Below are 12592 nucleotides of genomic sequence, written 5' to 3' on the forward strand. Positions count from 1 at the left end.
TTGCTGCCTGTCTCCAGATCCCACTAGGTCCACACAGCAACCAGTAAGGCCGGGCCAGGCTGAAAGAAAAGAGCTCTCTGCTGTAATTTCAAGACAACAAGTACAACTCGTACACTCAACAAATGTTGAGCTATCACAGCCAGGGCGTCCAACAAAGACTGACTGTGAAGAGGCAGAGCAACTGACATCTTTTCCAGCCTTAGCCAAGATCTGTGATAGAGCGACTGTTCATTTTAAGTCCATGACTGCCACTGCCATCCGGTGAAAAATACAAAAAGGAAGTATGAGGCAACAAAGTGAAACAGAATAGTAAACAGTTATATCTTTAATAAAGTACAAAACAGACGTGTGAATGCAGAATACAAACTGTACAATAATTTAAGAATTAATTTAAGAATTTTCTTTTTTTCCGCATTTCATTACAGTATTTTCCATGTCGAGCGGAAAAATGCTACTTTTGATGAAATTAGGTTAAAGAGTGTCTTTAGGAATAAATAGATTTCAGCAAAAACATAGAGATAGAATAATATGTATAAAGACTCTGCACTATAGACCAACTACAATATATACAGCACATTTAACCTAAATATATTTGATACAAGAAAATCCATTAATTACAACACTTATCATAGAATAGATTCTCTGGGGGGAATTTTGAATCAGAAAGATATAAAACAAACATTAGTATTTTTTAAATTAAACATTGGTTTTAAATAGTTACCAAAGTGTTGGAGTTTAGTTGCCTTGTATATCTAAATATTGTATTGTATGAAGTACTACCACATTTGCATGGTGTAATGTGATCTACATTATTCAATGGAAAAAGAAAAATACATTCAATATCACATTAAAGATAAGTCATTCGTACATTTTAAACTCAAAACAATGATGATTTTTACATCTGTTCCAAACTCTGGACAATAACAGTGCACGATCAGGTTAATCCCCCTTGTTTCCTTCATCCCTTGTTCAAACAAGTGGGCCACATAACCAGCGACTCAGTCTTTGATAACAGACACTTAATGACACAAGGCCAAGAGTATTTTTAGGGAAATGACTGTATGTTACATGTCAACTCTCTGGCCAGATGTTAGTTCAACAATCTGTCGGGGTTGTCACGTCCCAACAATCTGCTGGGACGTGTCTGATCACATCGTAGATGGTGGTGTGCATGTCCTGGACTGACTCGAGGCGGGCCAGAGATCTGCATGACACCTGGAGGACAGTTGCATCGGAACATTTTGTAAAACAAACGCATTTAGACAAAAGGAGGTTTGCTGTGTCACCTGTGAATCTATATTGATGTAAAGGTGTTTCATACCTGTGTAGACTCAATTTTCCCGGGTATGGAGACAAACTCATAGATGCCAAAGTCTTCTGTTGCATCCTCATGACCTGTTGATACACAGGTTTTAGTATCAAACCAACAGTTGGGTCATAGCTAACGCACACACCCGCATTCACACGTACTCTGTCTACTATATCTAAAGTGACATGTAATGACGTCATAACACCAAGACCTGCCTTAGATCTGAAACGTATTTAGGAATTACTTCCATTTTTTTCACAGCCCTATTCATCCATCCTTCCTACTTACAGAGGATGTGTATATAAAGATGATATATGTGGATGCCCTTGAAAGCAGGTAAAAATGTTTGTTAACAAGCAGCAGCTTACCTGAACGATGAGGTTTTTTCTGCTCGCACAGCGGTCTGTCAGAAAACCGGGAAACAACACAGTTAAGTAAAACCTAGGCATGAATGTAGATCAAAGACACACTGTGTTTATTCATTTCAGATTCCAGGCTCTTACCTGTTGTAAATGCTCACTAGCACTGTTGTAAAGGAGGGAGAGAGAAGAAGGAAATTATTCACAAATATAGAAAAAACCTTTTTAAATATCAGTATAACTTATTCAAATGTATCAGTTACTTTGTACTGGCTACCTTCAGTTTGGAAAAGCTTTCAGACATAGGGCAAAAAAAATGCTCTGGCTTGTTTGTATTCCTTTAAACCAATCACAGAGTGCTGTGACAGTGTCCTTAAAAGATTGTATCAGAGGGGGAACTTGGTGGAACATTTGCCTGTGGGGTGATCACTATCATAAAAATGTCAACTTCCCCGCAAATAAAATCAGTTTTAGAGACGGTGTTTAATTGTATGATTAAAATCTTTAAATCTAAAATTAGTAATTTTCCACTTGTAGGTCGCTTTGCAGAGGTTGTTGTGTTTTCCCATAGGAAAGAGGAGTTCTAAGATGGCTGTAGGTGAAAGGGGAGGAGAATGCTACATGAGAACATGCGGCTGGTGTTTTTGTGACAATTTGCTGACTATAGACACTAAAATAATAATATTATGAATGTGTCAAACAGTTCATTTATTTAGCGATACTTAAATCCATCAGTAACAGGCCAGTTGGAAGCCAGTGAATATACTAAACCACATCATGATACAGAAATATGTCAAACTATTGGTAATGGAGGTAATCAAAATACTTTTTCATCATTGTATCTGATGGTAGTCTATAAAAGCCATGAAGTGTAATGACAAAGAAGAATAAGAGCGATCATTGTGTTCATCATTGTGCCTTGCAAACATGGTATGAATGACAGAAGTCAGCAAGTGGGGACATTTGTATCTAACCAGGAAAAGGCTATAATATATTTCAATTTAGATTTTTAAGCATGGAGCCAATCAAACAGAGGGCTGAACTCGTGGGGGTTAACAAGTAGCATATGACTGCTAGAAAAACACAAAGCAGCAGAACACATTATCTTGCCTCTCTTAGGATTGCAGTTTCGCCTGAGGAAGAACAGCAGAAACAAAAAACAGCCGATCGTGAACAAAGAGCAGACCGCAATGGCGGCCAGCGGAGATACAGAGCTACCCTCCTGGGTGTGTTTCTCTGTAAGTAAACACAAAACACAGATATTAACACTCATTTGAGCCAAGTTAAATAAAGGATACATTGTAATAGGCTGGGTGATCCCCTGACTTTTCTACCGTTGTCATTATCAGGTCGAAATTACAACTGTGTAGGTGTATAGGGCTAATTAGGAAATGCTGACAGGCTAACACTTTTAATTTAAAATTTACCGGAATAACCAAAATATCCCATAGATAAAGATTAGCATTGTCTCTTTGAGCATGTTAGCTTTCTCATGACTGTTATTGAAAGGTTAGCAATCAGAATATCCCTTGGTAAGGTGAGTAAACAATTCTGATGTCAATAAAAATGAATGCTGTCATGACTTGTGTTTACTCAATACACAGTATTTTCAATCATGGCCCGTATCAGCAGCAGTCATCAGCAAGCCTCTCTCAGTATCACCGAGACAACATATCAATGTCGCGTTCGGCATACAGAAAGTCCACTCGCCATAAAACTTTGTCAACAAATACAACAGCTGTCATGCTCTGTTTACTATCCCAGCCACTGGACTTTAATACAGGCGGCAGGCACTAGAACCTGGCAACAGGAATAGTGCTCTAACCTGCTTTCATTTCTCACCCACTACGCACACACAGCCTCATATTCAATATTTCATCTCGCTGTTTGAAGCTGGGCACCCTGTCATCGTCAAGATAAATCTCTCATTGCTCATCAACCTCTCCTGCTGTAGTCACGACACACTGTTTACAGAGTGTTTATCTCAGAGGATTCCCATTACCTGCCCACGCTCTGCTCCCTCATGCAATGATCCATCCTCAACCTACCTGTTCCTACCACCAACAGGGTGAACTGGGCCTCGTCCTGCTTCTGTGTCACGTTGTTGAAAGCGCGGCACAGGTACTCTTCAGCCTCGGCCAATCTGTAGGACAGCACCTCCAGCCGCGGGCCCTCAGTGATGACCTTGGTTGAGTTGTGGCTCTTGGAGATCCAGACGTAGCTGTTGGGTGGGTTGGAATCCGCCTGGCATTCGAAGAAGGCCAGCTCTCCCGGGTTGATGGTAAACAGCTCCCCTGTCCGCCGGCCTTGGCCCGAGTTCACCTCCAGATTGTAGGGGCCATCTGCAGGGGTTGGGGGATAGGGGGTAGACAGTGGGTTCAGAGAAACATGACAGTTTGCTGCTGAGATGGTGATTTATTATACCAAACAATTTACTACGAACTTTCTCATTCTTATTCCTGATGGGACACTTGGGTTAAGGGTCAGACAAATTCCCAGGTTTAAGAGCTGCACGTACTGCTCTGAATTAGAGTCGGGTTGTCCTTGAACAAGGCACTGAACCTACAAAATAGCTCTGGTAGAGAGGGAATTAAAGTGTTTGTTTTTTGCCTGTATCAATGCAGCCAAGTTTGTACAAATGATCAATGGGCAAAGATATTACATTTAATATCAGTAAGAATCTTGTCCATCCCCGTACATATCAAATTTGACTAAGGACCTTCTGCTGGTCATGTTCAACATCAGCAGAATGGCACGTTATCTTTTCCCAAACATGACAACCACAGCAATGAGTAAATTAGCATATTTGCGCTTCTGTTTCGCTCATCAGGAAGTCGATGGGTTTTTGAATGTGGTTCTTGTTAGATGGCTGACAAAAGGTCAATACATTTTTGATATTTAATCCAATTTAATGAAATAGATCAGTGCCACACTTTTTTAACTTTTCTAGGAGGTTGTTGCTAACAGGTGGCTGAATGAGATCACAGATGTAGGTTGGACATTAAATGTCAACACATCAAAAAACACAACAAAAAAAATCTACTCACTACTTCACCTTTGAAGCCTCATTGTGTCAATTAAGTTTAAATATATAAGACTTCTTCTTTCTCTTCTATGTAAGACTTTTTCATAAGCACTAATTAAATTTGTCCATGGTTTTTGGCTTTAGCCACTTTCTACATTTTTATATTTGAACTATACATTTAGAAAATCAATAACACATTGTCATACGTACACCAACATTAATTAAGACTGACTGGGACCGAAACTGACCAGGATTAAATACAAAGAAGGTATTTTAACTGTTGGTGGTGCATCCTTCTTGCTGCAGGATGCTACTGAATACTAACACAGGCATGCTTTGCCTGTGCAAACAGACATAATGACTGTGCTGAATGTATAAGCTGCGCAGTTCTCAGTGCCAAGTAACAATATTCACACACCCACTGTTTGAATACACTTGCTCAAAAGACTGGAAAAAAGTCTTAATTAATTATTAATTAATTAAATTAATTATTATACATATATTCTCCTGGGTTCAAGCTCAAACTCACACAGGTAGAGTTGATCAGTGTATTTGTAATTTCAGGTCACAGGAGAACAGAGGATGTCTGTGAGATAAGTCTGCTCCAATGCAAATATGATCCTCTGACGGCCATGTTTTTTTTTTTTTTGCCAGCTTGAAATTTACTTACAACCTAGAAAAGTGACAATGATTCCTCAGATTTTGTTATTTGAGGCTTGATATTTTACAGACATATATGCAATTTTTTAATGAATTCATTACTTTTCTTTTTTGTTTATTCACTTATTAGCCAATTTTTGTCGACTGTTAAATCCGTCGAGCTTTACTCTAATATTCACATTGCAGCTCATTATTCTAAAGGGTCATATCATATTATCGAGGTATGACAATGCCGCCACCGAAATGGCAGGTCGCCAGGTTGACACTTAATATCTATGGTTTAATTGTTGGGTCAGTAGGCAGGGACTATTAAATATGATCAAGTCACAAAAGCCTGCCAGTAGCAAATCGAGCACTAACACAGGAAAGGTAAGAACATGTTTTGATAATTTTTCTTATGAAGAACATCGGAATATTTAGTTTTTCACTTCCATTTATTTTATAAATAGCCACAGTCAGTTAATGTAATCATGAGCTGTGAGGAATCCTGTTAAATTAGGGGAACGTAGTAATGTGTATTTATTAAGGATAATAAACTCTCCTCGATGTGTTTGCAGTTCTGTTTTAAAGCAAGAATGGACACATGGAAATACATCAATTGTTCTTAGTACGTGCCACTATTTAACATGTGTGCACGGGATGTTTCCTACTCAGGGCTGGACTGGGAGAACAAAACGGCCCGGGCATTTTTTGGCTCAGACCGGCCCACATAATTAGCCGAGCACATCTGCCATTAAGACATTTAGAAGACATAAGTTACGTCAATTTAAAGTAGCTCATATTAAAAGTACTTAAGTATCAAAAGTATCTGGTGTTGAAATGTACTTAAGTATCAAAAGTACAAGAACTAAAATTAAAAATGCAAATTGCTTTTTATAGTAGGTCTATACAGACACAAAACAACCCAAAATGTTTCTCCTCAAGATTTATCTCAACTGACTGAAAAATTACAACAACAATATGCATATAATGTATAATTTTACCAATTTTGAACCCTAGATGCTGAGGTTCAAATAGTAATGGACCAGTGCATCTGAACTTCTATTTAACTATAAACAAGTGCCTCTTGTGTCTGCCCAAGAACATTAATAAACCACAGTATAACCACTATACTATAGGCACAAAAAATAAGACACTATCTCTTATCCTATTCTAGAGGAAGTAAAAGTCGTAACAAGATTTCTGAAGGTGAACCTGCGGAGGGATAGACCAACCTCTCGCGCTGCCCCCCCCCCGACGGCAAACACGCCACCGGGACCTGCACATCTCAGGAGGGAGGGGGCAGCGAGTGAGAGAGAGAGAGGTGCGCCGTCGGTAGAGGCGTGCGACGCCAACCTCCGCTGCTCAAGTAACGAGCCAGTTTGGAGAATGTATTGAAAATTGAAAATGCGCGCTCACATGTCTGCCTCCACTCGCTCATCATTGTCGAGTCCTCCTCGCTCGTCTCCCGGCGCACCTGCTGCTGCTGGGCTGGTGAACCCGGCACCACATAGGTCCGTCAGTTTGGCACATTTAGCAGCCTCCACCTCCAGAGACTTCTGCTTTTTTTCCCCGATGCGTTTTTTACTCTTATTATCCATTTTAAGTTTCTGTTTCAGCAGCAGCCCGTCCCGCGACTCCCACCGCCAATGCAATGAGGTCCCGCCCCACCCTGGTTTGTGTTGTGATTGACAGCACTGTCAGGGCTCTCTGAGCCTGTCAGCCCATGATTGATTGACAATGACAAACAATAGACCAATAATATGTGTCGATGCTGGCAACACACTGCTAGCCCTCTGTAGCCAATTGGCCGGCCCAATTGGAGGGAATTTAGAGAGGAAGAAGAGAAAAAAAACAAAACAACAACATAGCGGACCAGACCGGCCCACATTGGGTCAACGGCCCACCGGGATTATGCCCGGTATGCCCGATGGCCAGTCCACCCCTGTTCCTACTGAAAAGTCATTGCGAGTACTCCATCGGTTGTTTAAGAGAGAGGGTGGGGGGTTGAGTCACTGGCAACATTGTGAGACATTGCTATGGAGTAAAGTTTGTCGGTTTCACGCTCAAATGTTTGTTGCAACAGTAGAACAGGTTAGTGTTTTGCATCTAGGCTCCGACTTAGTCACCCCCCCCCCCCCCCCCCCATATGATTACATAGATATGATGGAAGTGAGGAGAGAATACTATGAGAACCACACCAATTCGGAGCCTGACGTTATGGATCAGTATCTCCTATTCGTGCGCCTCACCACCAAGGTGTGGCCATTCTCCTTAGGCGCATTGGCCTGCAGGAGAAAATACCACCTAGTGAAGCTGCTACGTGCAGACCTTGCATCCGTCACTGTGACGTAATTGGCTGGCAATATATGCTTTTTAATTCAGCCCCTACTACGCACGTTACTTAAATGTGAAGCTGGAAAATGTGAAGCTTATCAGGCCTGTTGTGCCTAGACACAGGTGCAAAGCTGACTATATTGGCAAATGGTCCATTGAAGTATTACAAGTCATGATGTTGTTATCAAAGAGGTGACAATAGTTTCTTTTTTTTTCCACAGATGAGAGGATATTCCAGTAAATTGTTGTGCCTGGCAAACTTAGCTATTGTTGGCCTTTTCTACTGTGTTATTTCTTCACTTGTATATTTTGAGCCTCAATCCCCTTTGTGTCAATTTACATCTACTTTGGGTAATGAAACAGTTAATGAAGAGCCACTAGCTGAAAAGCCCATCGTTCTGCTGTGGTTCTGGCCTTTTGGTGTGAGGTTTGATTTCCAAATCTGCTCAAGCTACTTCAACATTGATGGCTGCATTCTGACTGATGACAGGTCATTGTACAGCCAAGCCGAGGGAGTCATCATCTTCCATAAAGAAATAAACTGGCATTTGGAAAACCTGCCCAAGGAGCCACGTCCATATTTTCAGAAGTGGATTTGGTTCCATGTGGAATCTCCCAGGAACACGGTGAAGACACCAGGTCTGGAAAATCTGTTCAACTTAACATTGAACTACAGACGAGATGCTGACATCACAGTGAGGAATGAGGTGACGATCAAGCAAACAGAGACAAAGGAAGAAGTAGTTCTGCCCAAAAAGGACAAACTGGTTTGTTGGGTTGTCAGTAACACCGACCCGGCTACTGGAACATCTGTGAGAGAGACATATTATGCAGAACTGTCCCAACACATAAAGGTTGATGTATTTGGTGCTTTTACGGGGCAGCGGTTGAAAGATGAAGACTATTACTCCACCCTTGCGAGTTGTAAGTTTTATCTCTCATTTGAGAACTCGCTCCACGTGGACTACATAACAGAGAAGGTCAACGGGCCCCTTGTAGCAGGGACCGTCCCTGTAGTTATGGGTCCACCAAGGGAAAACTACGAGCAGTTCCTTCCCAATGGTTCCTTCATTCACGTAAATGATTTCCCTGATGCTAAAGGTCTGGCAGAGTTTCTGCAACGCCTGGACAAGGACCATGAAGCATACATGAATTACTTTGAGTGGAGAAAGTACTATGAAGTCACTGCTCATCTTTTGTCAATGAGCAATGAATTCATTCATCCTGTCTGCCTCGCCTGTGACCACATCTCAAAGTACAAAGAATATCATGTTGTCAATGATCTTTATGGGTGGTACTTTCATGATATCTACAGTGAGAACATCATTTGACAGACTATAAACTAAAACATATACTTTAAATGTGTGTGATGCTTTGACCCTTTCTAGAGTAATGATTTAATTAATCAATATAATTCACATGTTAACAGTTGATATAATCAAACTGGAGCTGATGAAAATAGTGTTGCAAATGTTCTCTCTTTTTGAGTCACTTTGAGTTGTTTTGAATACATCTAGACCAGGGGTCACTAACAGGCGGACCGCGGTCAGAGTCCGGACCCAGAAGCCGTCCCGTACCGACCCGGACCTACAGCCAGAACAGAAGGTCGGGATTTAAAACCTGACGGGGCGCTTCTATTTGTAGTCTTTTGTAGTCTTTACGGTAGTGGTTTAGCGTATGAGGAAACGCACAGACCAATTGCATGCGAGTGAAGCCATCCCATGTGATACTAATCAGCCAATCAAGTCTGTGCCTTCCAGTCTGTTAGAGGCAAGTAACACATGAGAAGACGGTAGAAAGAATAAAAAAAATTAGCGATACAGGTAGAGAAAACAAAGGGAGAGAGACAGACGACTGAGCCGGAGAAAGTTGAGAAACAGAGGAATGAGCCGGAGGAAGGGAGAGAAACAGACGAAGAAAAAAGTGGGGGGGTTGGATATAAGAGGGGAAGAAAGTGATTCTAAAACTGTTCAATTGTTAAGATGTGTTTAGATTCATTATCTGTAAAATTCTTTGAGACTTTTGAGTCAAGATGTGAAACAGAAAAATTGAAATTAATGCTTTTGCTCTCCTCATTTTATTTTTCTGAAGTTAAACCCTTTACTTGAACATGCACAATTATCACATTTTATTTGTTTTCTCTTATTTTGAAATGCAACCCTACCTTTATTTGGTTAATGAGAGAACATTATACATATCTGCAATCATACATATATGTTCAATTCTATGTTACGTGACAATAATTATTATCAAAAAGTTTTTGAATCGTACTGAATTCATTTGATTTGACAGTCAGGTAGTGAGTACATGCAGATGGTGATACAACTACTAAGCTACTTAAATTTATATCACACTAAATAGTAAGACATTATGATCTTCCGGACCAATTTGCTTCAAGAAATGTTCTCTTACTGGACCTCCTTAAATTTTAGTTTAATACCCCTGTTGTAAAGGGTCATATCATATTATCGAGGTATGACAATGCCGCCACCGAAATGGCAGGTCGCCAGGTTGACACTTAATATATATGGTTTACTTGTTGGGTCAGTAGGCAGGGACTATTAAATCAGACCAAGGTGTATGTTCAAGTCACAAAAGCCTGCCAGTAGCAAATTGAGCACTAACACAGGAAAGGTAAGAACATGTTTTGATAATTTTTCTTATAAAGAACATCGGAATGTTTCGTTTTTCACTTCCATTTATTTTATAAATAGCCGCAGTCAGTTAATGTAATCATGAGCTGTGAGGAATCCTGTCTGAAATCAAAGATATTATTTAATTAAATTAGGGGATCGTAGTAATGTGTATTTATTTAGGATAATAAAATCTTCTTGTTGTGTTTGTAGCTCTGTTTTAAAGCAAGAATGGACACATGGAAATACATCAATTGTTCTTAGTACGTGCCACTATTTAACATGTGTACAAGGGATGTTTCCTACTGAAAAGTCATTGCGAGTACTCCATCGGTTGTTTAAGAGAGAGGGTGGGGGGTTGAGTCACTGGCCACATTTTGAGACATTACTATGGAGTAAAGTTTGTCGGTTTCACGTTTAAATGTTTGTTGCAACAGTAGAACAGGTTAGTGTTTTGCATCTAGGCTCCGACTTAGTCATTCCCCCCCATATGATTACATAGATATGATGGAAGTGAGGAGAGAATACTATGAGAACCGCACAAATTCGGAGCCTGACGTTATGGATCAGTATCTCCTATTCGTGCGCCTCACCACCAAGGTGTGGCCATTCTCCTTAGGCGCATTGGCTTGCAGTAGAAAATACCACCTAGTGAAGCTGCTACGTGCAGACCTTGCATCCGTCACTGTGACGTAATTGGCTGGCAATATATGCTTTTTAATTCAGCCCCTACTACGCACATTACTTAAATGTAAAGCTGGAAAATGTGAAGCTTATCAGGCCTGTCGTGCCTAGACACAGGTGCAAAGCTGACTATATTGGCAAATGGTCCATTGAAGTATTACAAGTCATGATGTTGTTATCAAAGAGGTGACAATAGTTTCTTTTTTCTTCCACAGATGAGAGGATATTCCAGTAAATTGTTGTGCCTGGCAAACTTAGCTATTGTTGGCCTTATCTACTGTGTTATTTCTTCACTTGTATATTTTGAGCCTCAATCCCCTTTGTGTCAATTTACATCTACTTTGGGTAATGAAACAGTTAATGAAGAGCCACTAGCTGAAAAGCCCATCGTTCTGCTGTGGTTCTGGCCTTTTGGTGTGAGGTTTGATTTCCAAATCTGCTCAAGCTACTTCAACATTGATGGCTGCATTCTGACTGATGACAGGTCATTGTACAGCCAAGCCGAGGGAGTCATCATCTTCCATAAAGAAATAAACTGGCATTTGGAAAACCTGCCCAAGGAGCCACGTCCATATTTTCAGAAGTGGATTTGGTTCCATGTGGAATCTCCCACGAACACGGTGAAGATACCAGGTCTGGAAAATCTGTTCAACTTAACATTGAACTACAGACGAGATGCTGACATCACAGTGAGGAATGAGGTGACGATCAAGCAAACAGAGACAAAGGAAGAAGTAGTTCTGCCCAAAAAGGACAAACTGGTTTGTTGGATTGTCAGTAACACCGACCCGGCTACTGGAACATCTGTGAGAGAGAAATATTATGCAGAACTGTCCCAACACATAAAGGTTGATGTATTTGGTGCTTTTACGGGGCAGCGGTTGAAAGATGAAGACTATTACCCCACCCTTGCGAGTTGTAAGTTTTATCTCTCATTTGAGAACTCGCTCCACGTGGACTACATAACAGAGAAGGTCAACGGGCCCCTTGTAGCAGGGACTGTCCCTGTAGTTATGGGTCCACCAAGGGAAAACTACGAGCAGTTCCTTCCCAATGGTTCCTTCATTCACGTAAATGATTTCCCTGATGCTAAAGGTCTGGCAGAGTTTCTGCAACGCCTGGACAAGGACCATGAAGCATACATGAATTACTTTGAGTGGAGAAAGTACTATGAAGTCACTGCTCATCTTTTGTCATTGAGCAATGAATTCATTCATCCTGTCTGCCTCGCCTGTGACCACATCTCAAAGTACAAAGATTACCATGTTGTCAATGATCTTTATGGGTGGTACTTTCATGAAAACTACAGTGAGAACATCATTTGACTGATTATAAACTAGAACATATACTTGTGTGATGCTTTGACCCTTTCTAGAGTAATGATTTAATTAATCAATATAATTCACATGTTAACAGTTGATATTATCAAACTGGAGCTGATGAAAATAGTGTTAAAAATGTTCTCTCTTTTTGAGTCACTTTGAGTTGTTTTGAATACATCTAGACCAGGGGTCACTAACAGGCGGACCGCGGTCAGAGTCCGGACCCAGAAGCCGTCCCGTACCGACCCGGACCTACAGCCAGAACAGAAGGTCATGATTTAAAA

General features: G+C 40.7%; 3 protein-coding genes across 5 annotated transcripts in view; 2 read left to right on the top strand and 1 right to left on the bottom strand.

Annotated features, from left to right (window-relative positions):
* Positions 1 to 307: 307 nt before the first annotated feature.
* Positions 308 to 12592, bottom strand: part of hepacam2 (HEPACAM family member 2) — a 31400-nt gene continuing 19115 nt past the window's right edge. For all 3 annotated transcript variants that reach the window (XM_061092441.1, XM_061092442.1, XM_061092440.1), the window contains 6 exons: positions 3717 to 4010; positions 2779 to 2904; positions 1813 to 1834; positions 1678 to 1712; positions 1322 to 1395; positions 308 to 1215 (listed from right to left, as the gene is read on the bottom strand). In XM_061092441.1, coding sequence (XP_060948424.1) covers positions 1096 to 1215; positions 1322 to 1395; positions 1678 to 1712; positions 1813 to 1834; positions 2779 to 2904; positions 3717 to 4010 — 671 coding nt within the window. In that variant the 3' untranslated portion in view covers positions 308 to 1095. The remainder of the gene's footprint in view (positions 1216 to 1321; positions 1396 to 1677; positions 1713 to 1812; positions 1835 to 2778; positions 2905 to 3716; positions 4011 to 12592) is intronic.
* On the top strand, positions 7553 to 9000 carry LOC133025924 (4-galactosyl-N-acetylglucosaminide 3-alpha-L-fucosyltransferase 9-like). The gene is made up of 2 exons (XM_061092723.1): positions 7553 to 7591; positions 7891 to 9000. Exons 1-2 carry the CDS (start codon positions 7553 to 7555, stop codon positions 8998 to 9000), a joined length of 1149 nt encoding a protein of 382 aa, XP_060948706.1.
* LOC133026403 (4-galactosyl-N-acetylglucosaminide 3-alpha-L-fucosyltransferase 9-like) lies at positions 10864 to 12311 on the top strand. Its single transcript, XM_061093302.1, has 2 exons — positions 10864 to 10902; positions 11202 to 12311. The coding sequence occupies exons 1-2, from the start codon at positions 10864 to 10866 to the stop codon at positions 12309 to 12311; spliced, it is 1149 nt and encodes a 382-aa protein (XP_060949285.1).

This window comes from Limanda limanda, chromosome 19 (assembly GCF_963576545.1).
Source record: "Limanda limanda chromosome 19, fLimLim1.1, whole genome shotgun sequence".
Taxonomy (NCBI): Eukaryota; Metazoa; Chordata; class Actinopteri; order Pleuronectiformes; family Pleuronectidae; genus Limanda; species Limanda limanda.

Excerpts from the sequence above, each read along its gene's own strand:
- LOC133025924 (XM_061092723.1), top strand. The coding sequence starts at position 7,553 with ATGGATCAGTATCTCCTATTCGTGCGCCTCACCACCAAG. Across the intron at positions 7,592-7,890 it reads TCGTGCGCCTCACCACCAAG|ATGAGAGGATATTCCAGTAA; the intron begins GTGTGGCCATTC and ends TTTTTTCCACAG.
- LOC133026403 (XM_061093302.1), top strand. The coding sequence starts at position 10,864 with ATGGATCAGTATCTCCTATTCGTGCGCCTCACCACCAAG. Across the intron at positions 10,903-11,201 it reads TCGTGCGCCTCACCACCAAG|ATGAGAGGATATTCCAGTAA; the intron begins GTGTGGCCATTC and ends TTTCTTCCACAG.